The sequence below is a fragment of the Mobula hypostoma genome, chromosome 28 (assembly GCF_963921235.1).
Source record: "Mobula hypostoma chromosome 28, sMobHyp1.1, whole genome shotgun sequence".
NCBI classification, from domain to species: Eukaryota; Metazoa; Chordata; class Chondrichthyes; order Myliobatiformes; family Myliobatidae; genus Mobula; species Mobula hypostoma.
This window is the reverse complement of record NC_086124.1, coordinates 10,839,862-10,855,056: the sequence shown is the minus strand read 5'-3', so window position 1 is coordinate 10,855,056 and position 15,195 is coordinate 10,839,862. Positions and strand designations below refer to the sequence as shown.

Below are 15,195 nucleotides of genomic sequence, written 5' to 3'. Positions count from 1 at the left end.
ATTTCTGTGGTCTGCACATGTTCCTCATCCCAGGAATCAGTAAGAAGAAAAAGAGTGAGATTAACTTGTACTTGAAGTTAGAGGATAAGTGATTTTATTGAAGCGTACTGAATGGGTGGCGGGGTGGAGAAATTTCTCTGTCAAAGGAGGTGTAAGGTGCTCCTTCCCTCCACTAGCTTGCAGGATACCCTTGGACAAAGTGTGGCACCTGCTTAGCCCCCTCCCCCCCCCACCCGATAAGGGGCTGACATGAATTCGTGGGAGCAGGTGGTGGATGGTTGTATGAGCAGCTGGTGCACATCACAAATTCTGGTTATGCGACCACTGACACCAGGCAGGCAATCTCTGAAGAATATGGATAATATCTGGGGCCACCTGTCTTGCAAAGACACTGCCCTGAAGAAGGCAATGGCAAACCACTCCTGTAGGAAAATTTGCCAGGAATAATCATGGTCATGGAAAGACCATAATCACCCACGTCATACAACATGGAGCATAACGAATGAATGAACTGTATGTCTGACTGGGACGAGACGAAAGAGATGCCAAGAAACAATTTCCTGTAACCGATAATTGGAAAGCTGAAGGAAATAGTCCCAGGCTCAGGGCTTGGTTAGTGAGGAATGTGAGGATTCTTTTTCCCTCTCATGTGGTAACTCTTGGAATTTGTGGCTTCAAGCTGGACTGTGCATATTCAGTTATGAAGAGCACTTATTGCAGAGATATCTAGATGCAAAGAGAATCAGAGTAATGGGAAGGACAACATTGTGTGTGATGTGAATGTCTTAGGAGTGAGGGGCTATATATAGTTTATTTCTTTTCTTGAAATATTTACTTTGATAAATGGTAAAGAGCTAAACTGAAGTGAAGTGGGTGCTTCACTGCAGGAAATGGAAGGTTGGGCAGAATGGAAGTTTATCTGGGCTATATAAAAGCTACGTAATCCCACTGAGTACTTCATTTCAAGAAGTGCATTCGATCCCCAATGGATGCCAAGTCTCCTGTAATACTGCGGCTGTACCATTTAGTAGAGTGCTCCTTCTGTAAGTGCTCCTGATAATTGCAGTGGATTGAGATTTTTTTTCTCATGCTCAGCGCAATTGCTCCTTCTGTAAGTAAGCTTATCTGTAACTAAACCCAAAATATAATTTTATAATGATGCAGTATTTGGATATTTCACTGCAGACTGAATAATGATATGGTATGGAATATGTCTGAGGTATCTGAGGTACCTGATCTTCCTGTCTAAAGGTCAGTTAAAACCCTGACGGGTCGTGTATTTCAGTCTGCAATCAAGCGTTTGAAGTAATTAATCAGAAGGAAGTCCAGGCACAAGCTCTATATAAACCCATCATAGTTTAGCAGTTTTATGCAGTATTTAAAGCAATTTCATTCTCGATGAGTTCATTGTGGAAAGATCAATTCATAAGTTTTCTTCAGCACATAAAAGAAGTGAGCTATGTTTAACATACTTGTGTTATTCCTTTTGTCAGAAAATCTTGTCAAAGGAAAATTAAAAGAGTATCCTCAGATGTAAATCTGTGCACAGACTTCCTGGTTTTTAAGGTTATTTGCAAATCTTCTTCTTAATACCCAAGTGTTTGTTGCTAGTTGAGTAGTGGACAGATAACTTGATTTACCTTTTGAAGTGGAGTTGTATCAGATGTTGCTGTTTTTAGCTGCTACAACTTTGAAAGGGTCAGCTGTCAGAATACCAAAGGTAAATTATGGAAATAGAATATCTTTTGTGTCAATTAATAGCATCTTTATTCCATCACAGTTCATTAGTATTCTGCAGTTTCATCTTCCATTGCATTGAAGATTATTCTTATTTAAATCTAAGTGCTTCATTCAACAAATAATTTTATATATTTCTGCACCCCCAAAGACCAGCTTCACTAGACTGCAGTCGTGATGGTTGCAGCTGGTTTGGATGGTGAATTTTTTAAAATTAGCTTTTGGAAGAGAAGTCACTGAGGCAGGGATTGTAATTTTGGTCTCTAAACCGATTCTTATATTTCTTGTTACTTCGTGTTAACTAAGTAACATAAAACTAATCTAATTACCTGCAGGTGCAAAGTTTGCTTCCCCCTAAATCAACTCTTCAGGCTCTGTTCTATAATGAAAGCATATTATTCATAGGAAGCCAATGGGACTTCAGCTGAGGCTTGAAGGAAAGTACACCAGGATAGTTAGCGTGATATCATCACTGCTTGGAATGTGCGGTGGAATATTTGCTGGTTTGCTGCATAGGCATGAAAGAAATTACCATATTGTTTTTGGCAAATTTGTTCCACATCTGCCCAAATAACTTCGCTGGGACTAATTTCTATTTTATAGCGGTACTCCAGTGTCCTTCAGAATTATATAGTGTTACGTTTGCATAAATATTTTACAGGATGTGAAGTCATTGCTCAGAATACTCGTTCGAATAGCCAGACATTCATTTACAAGTGTGATGCAGTTTTATGTACTCTCCCCCTGGGCGTGTTGAAACAGCAGCCACCAGCAGTTCAGTTTGTACCGCCCCTTCCCGAGTGGAAAACTTCTGCTATTCAGCGGATGGGCTTTGGAAACCTCAACAAGGTAAGAGAACAGAAAGCTTGGCTGCCTTTGACTGGTTGTGATTGCATTACTGAAGTGTTACTGTTTATTAACTTATTTTTTGATTATTTTTTGTTTACCAGTGGATATTTATTTATTTAGAACTGCAGTGCAGGCCGGGCACTTATACCCAACACACTGTGCCACCCAGCAGCCACCTATTCGACACTATCCAAACCACATGACCATTTACAATAACCAATTAACCCACTGTTGGAAGCCACTGTGTTTTTTAAACAATACTTTTCATAAGATATATACTTTTTAAGAAACTTGTGTGTTTTTCACACTCACTGGCAGAAAGCGGTATAGCAGCTAAACTAATGGTTTATCACCTTTCTCATTTTTTCATTGGCTAAGTATTAGCACATTACTCGTGATGTAATTCTTTTAATTATGTAGCCTATTAAGTAATTTATCACTATCTAAGAAATTTTGTTTACCTTGCCTATAGAAGTGATAGATTTTTCAGAAGCACCGTCTTTTATTTCTTTTTATTCCTTTGTCGTACACCCCTTAACATTAATTTCCCTTTTAGCATCGTTTCTTAGTTCTTTATTTAGCTTGCTTAGTACTTGTATGTTTGTTTGTACTCTGAAATAAACTGAAATCTTTGAATTAAGACTGCTCGCCATTTTTGAGACCAGAAAGAGAAATTAAGTGGAGATCCAACACTACTAACCAGCACGTCTTTGGACTGTGGGTGGAAACCCAAGCAACTGGAGGAAACCCATGAGGAAAAATGTACAAACTCCATATATATGGCGCCAGAATTGAACTCCAGAGTCCGAAAACTTGGACTGTAATAGTTTTGCGCTAACTTCTGTGCTATGGTGGCACTGAAGATGCATCATTCCAGCCAATGATGATATATGCAGATCCTTGCACCAAATCTGGCTACTCTAGCATAGTATGGGTAACTGCTAAAATCCCAGAATTGTTTCAAGCAGACTTCTAATAACACAAAGTCTGTAGATGCTGGAAATCCAAAGCAATACATAAAAAATGCTGGAGGTACTCAGCAGGTCAGGCAGCATCTATCGAAATCAATAGATAGTCGCGTCACAGGCAGAGACTCTTCTTCTAAAAGCTTTTAATAATTAGGTATTTCTGAATACTCTCTCTTGTGTTCTCTGACAGGTTGTATTGTGTTTTGATCGTGTGTTCTGGGACCCCAGTGTAAATCTGTTTGGCCATGTTGGAAGCACTACTGCCAGTAGAGGAGAATTATTCCTTTTCTGGAATCTCTATAAAGGTATTTGTGCCCCAGAAATTAAATTAATGTACTAAAGAAATCATGCTTTAATAAGGAAGAAAGAATAATAAGATATGATGTAACTCTTGATAATAACACTAATTTATTCTTACTTTGAAAATTGCTTTCTTTATGGAGTGAACAGCTTCAACTAATCAGGAAAATTATGGACAATTTTAAATCTTTATAAAATTTAAATGATTTTCATGGTTAATGGCAGCCTTAGAGCTGCAATCAACTTAAACCATAGGCATTTACAGGAGCTGATAAAAGTTTTAACATCATTTGGTTGATAATTATTGGAGTGAAGTTTTCATGGACTGATCTAGAAATTTATCAGAAACTCATTAAAGCTTTGCTGCCATACTAAACATGACAGCATCTGCTTTACCTCTCACGTTCAAGTTCAAATTTAATTATTAGTCAACAAAACACATTACTACAGCCAAACAAAACAGCATTCCTCTGGGCCCAGGGTGCAAAACACAGTACTAACAGTTGTACATACTGTATGTAGCTCATATAATTCGTCATCATCATTATATGCATTGTTGCATGACATATGTGATCATGGTGACCATGATTGCTCTTGGCAGATTTTTCTACAGAAGTGGTTTGCCATTGCCACCTTCTGGGCAGTGTCTTCACAAGATGGGTGACCCCAACCATTATCAATACTCTTCAGAGATTGTCTGCCTGGCGTCAGTGGTTGCTGAACCAGGACTTGTGATAAGCACCAGCTGCTCATACGACCATCCACCACTTGCTCCCATGGCTTTACGTGACCCTGATCTGAAGGGGCTAAGCAGGTGCTACACCTTGCCCAAGGGTGACCTGCAGGCTAGCAGAGAGAGGAGTGCCTTACACCTCCTTTGGTAGAGATGTATCTCCACCCCACCACCTAACGTATAATTACAGCAGAAAGACATGTAGTTACAATATATAATATAGCCCAGGTCTCTGAGTGTCATAGCCTGTAGATTGATGGTGCATGGGATGTTGTCCTGGAGCCAGATTTTCCACAAGAACAAGTCTGCAGCTGTTCCTCTGCACGGTAAAATCACAAATGTCAGGATTACTTTGAGTAAGTGTGTTTGCAGTTCCTCTCATTACTGATTTTATCTGTTACCAGCCCCAATCCTGTTAGCCCTAGTCGCTGGAGAAGCTGCCGGAATCATGGAGAACATTAGCGATGATGTCATTGTCGGCCGATGTCTAGCCATCCTGAAGGGGATATTTGGCAGCAGTGCGGTACCACAGGTGCGAGTTTGCTTTTGATGCCTGGTGTGAAAGTTCCCTTGTGTTCATCTGTGTGTCTTCTAATGAAGAATGGAAGGGTGGTAATGGTATTGGATGATTTTAATATCTCAATGAACTCTTTAGCTCACTGTCTCTTTATTAGCATGTAGTCTTGTTAAGCATCCCTAAATAATTTTTGTTTTTCATTTTTAAATCGATCAACTGCCCCATCATTGAAATGTTCCCACAGCCAAGGAACTCACTTTCAAGGAACGTTCAACTCATGTTCTCTATTTATTGCTATTTATTTATTAATATTAATTCTTCATTTTGCACAGTTTGTTGTCTTCTGCAGGCTGGTTGAATGTCCTAGTTGGATGGTCTTTCAAGTCTTTCATTAATTCTATAATGTTACCATTCTGTAGATTTATTGAGAATGCGCATAAGAAAATGAATCTCAGGGTCGTATATATACAGTTGCAAGAAGTTAGTGAACCCTTTGCAGTTACCTGGTTTGCTGCATTAATTACTCATAAAATGTGGTCTAGTCTTCTTCTAAGTCACAATTATAGACAAACTAATAACACACAAACAATTGTACTTTTCATGTCTTTATTGAACACATTGTTTAATCATTCACAGTCCAGGCTGGGAAAAAAAGTATATGAACCCTTGTATTTAATAACTTGTAGAACCTCCTTTAGCAGCAATAACGTTTCCTGTAGCTGCTGATCAGACTTGCACAATGGTGACAAGGAATTTTAGACCGTTATTCCATACAAACCTGTTTCAGTTCATCAATATGTCTGGGCTACCATGCATGAACAGCCCTCTTCAGGTCACAGCATCTCAATTGGGTTAAGGTCTAGACTCTATCTTGGCCATTCCAAAACACAAATTTTCTTACTTTTGAACCATTCTGTTTTGATTTACTCTTGTGTTTCGGATCATTGTCTTGTTGCATCATCCAACTTCTATTAAGCTTCAGGTGATGGACTGCTACCCTGACATTCTCCTGTAAAATGTCGATACAATTTTGAATTCATTGTTCCGTCAATGATTGCAAGCTGTTCAGGCCCTGAGACTGCAGAGCATCCCCAAACCATGATGCTCCTTCCACCATGCTTCACAGTTGGGGTGAGGTTTTGGTGTAGGTGTGCAGTGCCCTTTTTCCTCCAAACATAGTGGTGTGCATTTCTGCCAGAAAGTTCAGCTTTTGTCTCATCTGTCCACAGAACATTGTCCCAGAAGTATTGTGGAACATTCAAGTGGTCTTTTGCAAACTTGAGAGGTGCAGCAATTTTTTTTGGAGAGCAGTAGTTTCCTTCCATGAACACCATTCTTGTTCAGGGTTATTCTTACAATGGACACATGAATAGAGACTTCAGCAAATTCCAGAGATTTCTGCAGGTATTTTGCTGTTACCCTAGGGTTCTTTTTCGCTTCCTTCAGCATTGCATGTTGTGCTCTTGATGTGATCTTTGCAGGATGCCCACTCCTAGGAAGAGTAGCAACAGTACTGAATTTCCTCCATTTGTAGACAGTTTCTCTTACTGTGGACTGATGGACTCTCAAGTCTTTAGAAATGCTTTTGTAGCCTTTTCCAGCTTCATGCATCTCCACAGTTCTTCTTTTAAGATCCTCAAGTTGTTTTGATCGAGGCATGGTGCCCATAAACAGATCTTTCTGGAGAAGAACAGGCTCTGTCAGTAACCTGACTTTGTGTGTCTTTTTTATAGGGCAAGGTACTTCTACAACCCACACCTCCAATCTCATTCAGTGATTGGAACACCTGACTCCAAATAGCTTTTGTGGAAGGCATTACCCCAGAGGTTTACATACTTTTTTTGAACTTAGACTGTGATTGGTTAAATGGTGTACTCAGTATTGATGAGAAGTACAATTGTCTGTGTTATTAGTTTATGCAGATTGTGTTTGTCTATTATTGTGACTTGAATGAAGATCAGACCGCATTTATTGAGTAATTAATGCAGAAAACCAGGTAATTGTAAAGGGTTCACAAACTTTTTCTTGTAACTGTATATTGTATGTACCTCGATAATAAATTTACATTGAGCTTTGAACTTTTAAGGTGGGAGGAGTTTAAAGGAGATGTACAAGATGGATATTTTTACATCAAAAGTGGTAAGAATGAACTTCAGTGGCTAATACTTTGATGCAGAGCAGACTATGCTATCAATTGATTTTAACAAATACCCTGCCATTGCACATGGCTTGATCTCCTGACCCCTGCCTTAATCTGGTTGTAATGTATTGCATTTCAGTGTCTAATGTTTGATCTGCATAAAGAGTTTGCACAATCTGTACAAAGACTATGTATGAGTCATGACAATAATAAACCAATTCCAATTCTTGCATCCCTGGGCCATGAGCACCTCTAGTTCTTGAGCTTCTTCACTAATGTTTTAAGACTTCCACACCACTACCCCATCCCAACTCAGTGCTGTTAAACACATGAAAAGCCTACAATAATACACTTCTAATCTGCATTTCAGGTTAGAGAGCCACCTGACTTGCAGGTGGATAGAGTTTCTTAGAAGCAATGTGCTGACTTTGGAGTTGGTTCAAAGGAAGTTCATGAAAGTGATTCCGGGTTTGAAAAGCTTGTCATATGAGGAATGTTTACTGGGTCTGGGGCTGTATTTACTGCAATTCAGAAGAATGAAGGGTGACCTCATTGAAACCTATTGAATGTTGAAAGGCCTCAATAGAGTGGATGTGAAGAGAATATTTCCTATGGTCTAAGACCAGAGAACACGGCCTCAGAATAAAGGGGTGTCCTTTTAGAACGATGAGGAGGAACTTCTTAAGCCAGAGAGAGGTGAATCCATGGAATTTGTTGCCGCAGGCGGCTGTGGAGGCCAAGTCATTGGGTGTATTTAAGCCAGAGGTTGACAGATTCTTGATTAGTCAGGGCTTGAAGGGGTACGGGGAGAAGGTGGAAAATTGGGACAAAGGGAAAATGGATCAGCCATGATGAAATGGAGGAGCAGACTTGATAGGCCAAATGGCCTAATTCTGCTCCTATATCTTATGGTCATAATACTTGTGCTTTGGTTAAGAATGGCTGAAATGTACATTCAATGAAAAAGCCATCTTTCTGAGGTAGGAAGATAGCTTGTTACATTTTTGTTGATGTTCTTTTTCTCCTTTTGCGTATATTTTTATCCCCGCAGCCTAAGGAAACTGTAGTTACTCGCTGGCGAGCAGACCCTTGGGCACGTGGTTCCTACTCCTACGTGGCTGCTGGCTCCTCTGGGAATGACTATGACTTGATGGCACAACCAGTGACTCCGGGTCCCAGCATCCCTGGTGCTCCTCAGGTTAAAAATATGATCATTTAGACTTCACCTGTTTTATGCCAATTTAATTACTTTGAGAGGAAACTTGCCTTTTGATTCCTGTTATAGAGTCATAGGGAAGTACAGCACAGAAACAGGCCCTTCGGTCCATCTAGTCCATGCCAAAATCATTTATACTGTCTACTCCCATCAGAACCATAGTCCTCTACACCCCTACCATCCATGTACCTAACCAAACTTCTCTTAAAAGTTGAAATCGAGCTTGCATGCATCACTTGTTCTGGCAACTCATTCTACACTCTCAAGACCCTCTGAGTGAAGAAGTTTCCCCTCATGTTCCCCTTAAACTTCTCACCTTTCAACCTTAACCCATGACCTTTGGTTGTAGTTCCACCCAACCTCAGTGGAAATGTCGTGCTTGCATGTACCCTTTCTATACCCCTCATAATTTTGAATACTTCAATCAAATCTCATCTCAATCTTCTACATTCCAAAGAATACAGTCATAACATTATCAGTCTTCCCTTTATAGCTCAGGTCCTCCAGACCCGGCAACATCCTTGTAAATTTTCTTTGTACTCTTTCAACCCTGTTGATAATCCTTTTCGTCCATTCCATTCTACATTTATTTATTGCTAAGTTTCCTTGGATCACAGACTTACTGATCATAGAATATTAGTAATTGCAATCAGTGAGGCACAGGGGTAGCCCAATTCTTCCAATTAAGCTAAAAGCACCCACTGATGTAGTCAAGCCATATCTTTCCAGAAACTTTGGAGGGTATTTGGTCAGTTAACACTGAGGGTAGAGCAAGTTTGGCACTGCTAAGTGGCCCCAGCTACCCGGGTTAAATTCCCACCGCTGTCTGTAAGGAGTTTGTACATTCTCCCCGTGGTGGTGCGTGTTCCGGCTCTGGGTGTTCCCACATTCCAAAGGCGTACAGGTTAGTAGGTTAATTGGTCGTACGCGTGTAAATGTAGGCTCATTGGGCAAGAAGAGCCAGTTACGGTGCTGTATTTCTACGTATATAAAAAAAATAACTGGGTTGTATACTTGACGTTAAAGTGTTTTTGTTCCAGTATACAGTTAGCAACAGAATCAGAATGTGGGTCCCAAATGGAATCAGAATCAGGTTTAATATCACTGGCATATGTTGTGAAATTTGTTAACTTTGTGGCAGCAGTACGATGCAATACTTAATAGAGAAAAAACTGTAAATTACGGTAAGCATTCTCAATAGTTAAATAAGTAGTGCAAAAATAGAAATAAAAAAGTAGTGAGGTGGTGTTCATGGATTCAATGTCCATTCGAAAATCGGATGGCAGAGGGGAAGAAGCTGTTCCTGAATTGTTGAGTGTGTGCCTTCGGGCTCCTGTACTTCCATCTGATGGTAGCAGTGAGAGTAGGGCATGTCCTCGGTGATGGGGGTCCTTAATAATGATGCCGCCTTTTTGAGGCACTGCGCCTTAAAGGTGTCTTGGATACTACAGAGGCAATTGCACATGATGGAGCTGACTAATTTAACAACTCTCTACTGCTCACTTTGTTCCTGTGCAGTAGCTCCCCCACTGCGCCATGCAGCCGATTAGAATCCTCTACGCATACAATGTCCCCAATTTCCTGAGGTTAATTTGACTGTACCAGGACTTAATGGCCTATCTAAGAAAAACAGAATCTGCTGTAGGGGAGAAAATGCAATTCATTTCCTGAAGTGGGAAGTGTTTCGCCAGCTACTTTTGTTACATTGTTGAGTTGCCTCGAAATGGGTGAGCTTAATCGGTTGTGAAAGTCCTGTTCAGATTGTGATGAGCTGCAGTGTGCATTCAGCCCCTGTAGCGTGGACTGCGGGGAAGCGTGAAAGCAGCTTGCCTTGTGGAAGCATGAGGGTGGTTTGAGACGGGCTGTGAGACAGTGTGTGACCTACTTCTTTCACTTTGAGAAACGGAACGCTGATGAGCAACTGAGTGCTTATTAAAAGGATGAGACATCTGAAAAGAAAGCAACAAGGAGATGGAAATTGATTTTGTCAAGAATTTGCAGTCACACTGTGCGGGTGTCCAGGCTTGTGACATTGAGTACTTGAATTACTTCATCAGGAATGCCTTTGTGAACTTAACCTTGGACATGGAATCATTCAATCTGGGAGGGGGAGTATTTTTCTACGATACCTGTGTCAGTTCTATAAAAGATCTGCATTGTTCTAGCATTCTCTTCCATCCCCATGATCTTGAAAACTCTACTTTTTCAATTATTTATTTATTGTTTTGAAAGGTGTTAGGGCGATTTTGGGGTTTGGGACATATACGTTTAGCAATTGACTTGGTGACTACCAGTCTTCATTATGGATATGCACTGTGGATTTAATTTGGAGTGCAACTCCTAACAATGGGTACGTGGCCTATCAGCAGTGTCAACAGAGCTTCACCAAGAGGGATTTCTCGAAGGTTGTATGTAGTTTCAAAGAAAGCATTGTCCATACATTGTAAATATGGAGTTGTCCTTTGATGTTTAGCACAAAATATCGAGCCCCACTTTGGGCCAGCAGACCTTTTGACCAAAAGCGTCTCCGTATGATACCTGCTTTGTTGAATAAAGAAGCTGCTTTGTATCTACAAATAATTTTCTCTGGTGACTTAATTCACGCAACAACAAAAGGTATTTGGATAGTGTCAGATTGGGAAGGTTGATGTGCAAAGGCTTCTGTGTTCTTATACAGCATAGAATGAAATGAGGCATGGAGGTGCAGTAAGCAGTTTCAAAGGCAAGTGGTATGTTGACTCCAGTGCAAGAGCCTGTAGATACAGAAACAAAGATGTCCTACTCCTCTTCACCCGGTTCTTGGCTCCGCCGGACCTGGAGCATTGCGTGTAGTTTTATTCACCTTACACAAGAAAAGGTGCACTTATCGTAGAGAGAGCACAGCACAGATTCACAAGATTGGTTCTTACACTGCCAGCTTAGGTGGACCAGCTTTCCATTGACTATAGAGGAATATGAGGGGATTAAACTGAACCATCAAAGTCTGACAAGGCTAGACAGACTGGATGTAAAGAGGATTTTTCCCTTGGCTGCAGTATCTCGAATGAGGGTTTACAGGGTGAGCAAATTAGAACTGAGAAGAGGAGAAACTGCTTGTAGGTCAGTGAACCTGTGGAATTCACTACTGCACAGGATGGTAGAAGCCAAGTTGATGAATGTATTTCGGGAGCTGGATAAAATTCTGCGTCCAGAAGATGTATGGATCCCGATGAAGGGTCTCTGCCTGAAACGTAGACTGTTTACTCTTTTCTGTAGATGCTGCCTGGTCTGCTGAGTTCCTTCGGCGTTTTGTGAGTGTTGCTCTAGAAGTATAGGAATAGATTGGGAAAATGGTATGGAAGTTAGAGGAACAGGACCAAATGGGTGAATGCCCCATTAGACTGCTAGTTTCTCTGTTTCTGTGCATTATAATTCTGCTTCACATTATGTCTTTGAAGTCTCTCTGTTAGAAGTTTTATGAGCATTGAATACAAACTGTTAGTAAACATGAGTAAGTCTGCAGATGCTGGCAATCTAGAGCAACACACAAAATGCTGGAGGATCTCAGCAGGTCAGGCAGCATCTATGGAAAAGAGTAAGTTGATATTTCAGGCTGATATCCTTCATCAGGATTGTGGCTCCCTTCATTTATTAATAGTTCAATTATTTATTTATTTCCAATTCTATTATTGCTAATAATATTAATAATGCTTGCTTATTTGTGGATCAGATTGAATTTCTTTTTATTTCCCCCATTACAGCCTGTTCCCCGCCTCTTCTTTGCCGGAGAACATACCATCCGCAACTACCCAGCTACAGTTCACGGTGCTTTATTGAGTGGATTAAGGGAAGCCGGTCGAATTGCTGATCAGTTTCTGGGTGCAATGTACACTCTCCCTCGGCAGACGACGCCTACTCAGCAACCCAGTAGCATGTAACTTCAAACAGGGGAAGGATTATAATATGAACGTCGTTCCAATTAGAGTTTGAGCTGGAATAAAAAATCTACTGCGGCTTTACAGTAGACCTGCTGTAGACTTAATGCACTGGTTTCAAACTTCTCTCCTCCTCCAAGTGTTTGGGAGCACCAAGATCACGAGACTGAGCCAAAAAAGGAGCCGTGTGCTTTGGGAAGTAGGAGCACTTCTGACCAAATTACAACCGATTCTATTGCCTTGGTAATTCTGTAGCATTAACTGCTGTGTAAATGCATCAGAAGTCTTGTCTTTGAGAGCAAGTTGTGTGAGTGATTGTGTTACTGTTGGTGTTTTTTTCCCGGCCATATTAGTATGAGCTTTAGGATCTTCTGAGTGTATTTACACAAATAAACTACTTTGATGTGATAGTCAAAACTTCTCATCAAATAGGCATTTTATTTACTGCATGGTCACTCTAAACGCTAGGGCTCTTCATGGAGAAAGGTAGCACTATATCAAAATTTGCTCCAATTGTATCAATGTTTACACTGCATAATATTTATGAAGAGGTTTTTTGGACCATTCTTGCTGTAATGAATTTCAGTCGCTATCATGTCTCCTAATTTCCCTAGGGTTTATTATTCACTGAGTCGTTCATGATACCTGTAATCTCTGTTAGTCATAATTACCAACCTTGCCCAATTTTTCTAAAATATTACTTGAAACATAAAATACCTACTATTCGTTCTGTGTTACTCAGCCCTGTTACTTATGGCCAATTGACGTAACTCGGAAAAGCGCCGTAACATGTCAGTTTAGAGTAGTGTAGCTCTTTAATGATGTCCCAAGAAACAAGGAGCAGAGCTCCAAATAACTTGTCCAACTCGCTGATTTTATCAGTTCTTCTGTTTTGTGCTGCTCAATGGACCAGGAATATGTTTTCCCCTTTCCCATCTTTCACCTCTACAGTGCAACAGGACCCTGAGCTCATTTTATAGCGACAAATGTCCAGTGATGCAATTGATAGCGCTGCTGCCTTACCACTCCATTGACCCTGATGTAGTCCTGACCTTGGGTGCTGTCTTTGTGTGGAGTTTGCATGTTCTTCCTCTGACCATGTGGGCTTTCTGGATGCAGAGATTCAATGTGTGGGTCAGTAGGTGAATTGGCCCATTGTGTGAGTGGTCAGAGGCATTGATGGAAGACTAAAAATGTATTAGTGTAGGATTAGTATAAATGTATGTCTGATGGAAACAACTGTCTCAATGGGCTGAAGGGCCTATTAGCTATATGAAAATCTCACTCTAGGTACAGCACTTCTACGTCTACACTGCATATACAGAATTTGCTGAATCTTTTCATTGGAGGCCTACTTGTTTCACTGCTGGTTGTGATCAAACTTGTGCTGCTTCAGCCTTTTCTGTCCATGCGCTGTTTGTGACTTGATGCTCTTCAGGTTTTCTCTCTCCATCTGCCTCTGCAGTATGCTTCATGGTGCTTTTTAATTTTATGGATATGAACAACATCAGAAAAACTTCATTAGTAACTTACTGCCCGTTACGCCGCTGGCGTTTAGAGCACTGGTGAAGGTCCTCCATCTCTGTCCATACCATCACACACAGATACAGAAGGATTCTTCATTGCTGTTTCTGTAACAATTTTTCTTTTTGAAGTGTCAGGGTTGTTAGCCTTGACCCGAAGCCCCCCTGGAACCTGGAGGACCGGTGGACCACTCTTAGTCTGGCCTCTGCCCTTTGACCAGTTTGGCAAGGGTGACCCTACCAAGAGCCAAAGCACAAGGCCTTGACTCCAGCCAACATAGTTCTCTGGGTCATTGAGGCACACAAGACTTGAAGCCCTATGACTAGGTTGTGGTCCTCTTTTAGAGGTTTGTTAGTAAGTTCCCTAGAAAATGGATTTTGATTTTCACAATCTGGAAACATTAGTCAATGAAGTACTTTTCATGTGTGGTCAGTGATGAATTCAGAGGTCAATTTGAACACACTGAGCTGCCACAAATAGGAATGTGGTCAATAACACAAAAACTGGTTAATATTTTAAAAAAGATACCGGCCATAATACTAAAAATAATTCCATAGTGCTTCAAAATAATTCCACTGATTCTTTTATGCTTCCAGAAAAGGGTGAAACATTTCTTCTGTGAAAGAAATCGCTCCTTTGCGATGAAAAGTTGCCAAGCTGAAGAAATTATATTTTGTTTTCTCAGCAATTCCTGTTGTAGCTTAATTGACAGAACTACCAGATTGATTGCTGTCATACAAAGGTGGAAGGTCGTAGAGACCTGAAATCCAACATGGAAACAAACTGTTAGCAATACTCCGAAGTGCTGTAGCTTTATCAGCACTTTCTGCTCTGCTGGTATTTAAATGTTATCTGCTCGATACTGCAGACTTCAAATAGCTGAATTTTTCTGGTGCTGAGTAAAAGATCAGTGTCCCCTAATAGGAATCACGTTTGATTGCTGGATTCACCAGTTGTATACCAGGAAAAAGACTAGGCAGTTTTAAGACAATTGAAAAATCAATAAAAATAAGACCATTATTCAAAAGTAGTCACAGATTATAAAGATACTTCTATTTTCTTTCATTCGTATTTAACAGACTGTGCTTTTTGCGGTGGTCTGGAACACACTGGTTACACATTGAAAGTACTTCATTGGCTGTAGAGCAGAGGGTCCCAACCTTCCCCCACCATTAACTGAAGGCTCCACAGACCCCAGGTTGGGAACCTCTGTGGTAGAGCATATTGCTTTTTAAAAGTGTGAATGTATAAACAACATACTTCCTTTCAATTTCCTGTAGGGATATTTTTGTGTTAC

General features: G+C 40.6%; 1 protein-coding gene across 2 annotated transcripts in view; it reads left to right on the top strand.

Annotated features, from left to right (window-relative positions):
- The window catches only part of kdm1a (lysine (K)-specific demethylase 1a), a 90,177-nt gene extending 76,942 nt beyond the window's left edge, over positions 1-13,235 (top strand). For both annotated transcript variants that reach the window (XM_063035246.1, XM_063035245.1), the window contains 5 exons: positions 2,399-2,586; positions 3,745-3,859; positions 4,992-5,119; positions 8,296-8,442; positions 12,201-13,235. In XM_063035246.1, coding sequence (XP_062891316.1) covers positions 2,399-2,586; positions 3,745-3,859; positions 4,992-5,119; positions 8,296-8,442; positions 12,201-12,377 — 755 coding nt within the window. In that variant the 3' untranslated portion in view covers positions 12,378-13,235. The remainder of the gene's footprint in view (positions 1-2,398; positions 2,587-3,744; positions 3,860-4,991; positions 5,120-8,295; positions 8,443-12,200) is intronic.
- The last annotated feature ends 1,960 nt before the right edge of the window (positions 13,236-15,195 follow it).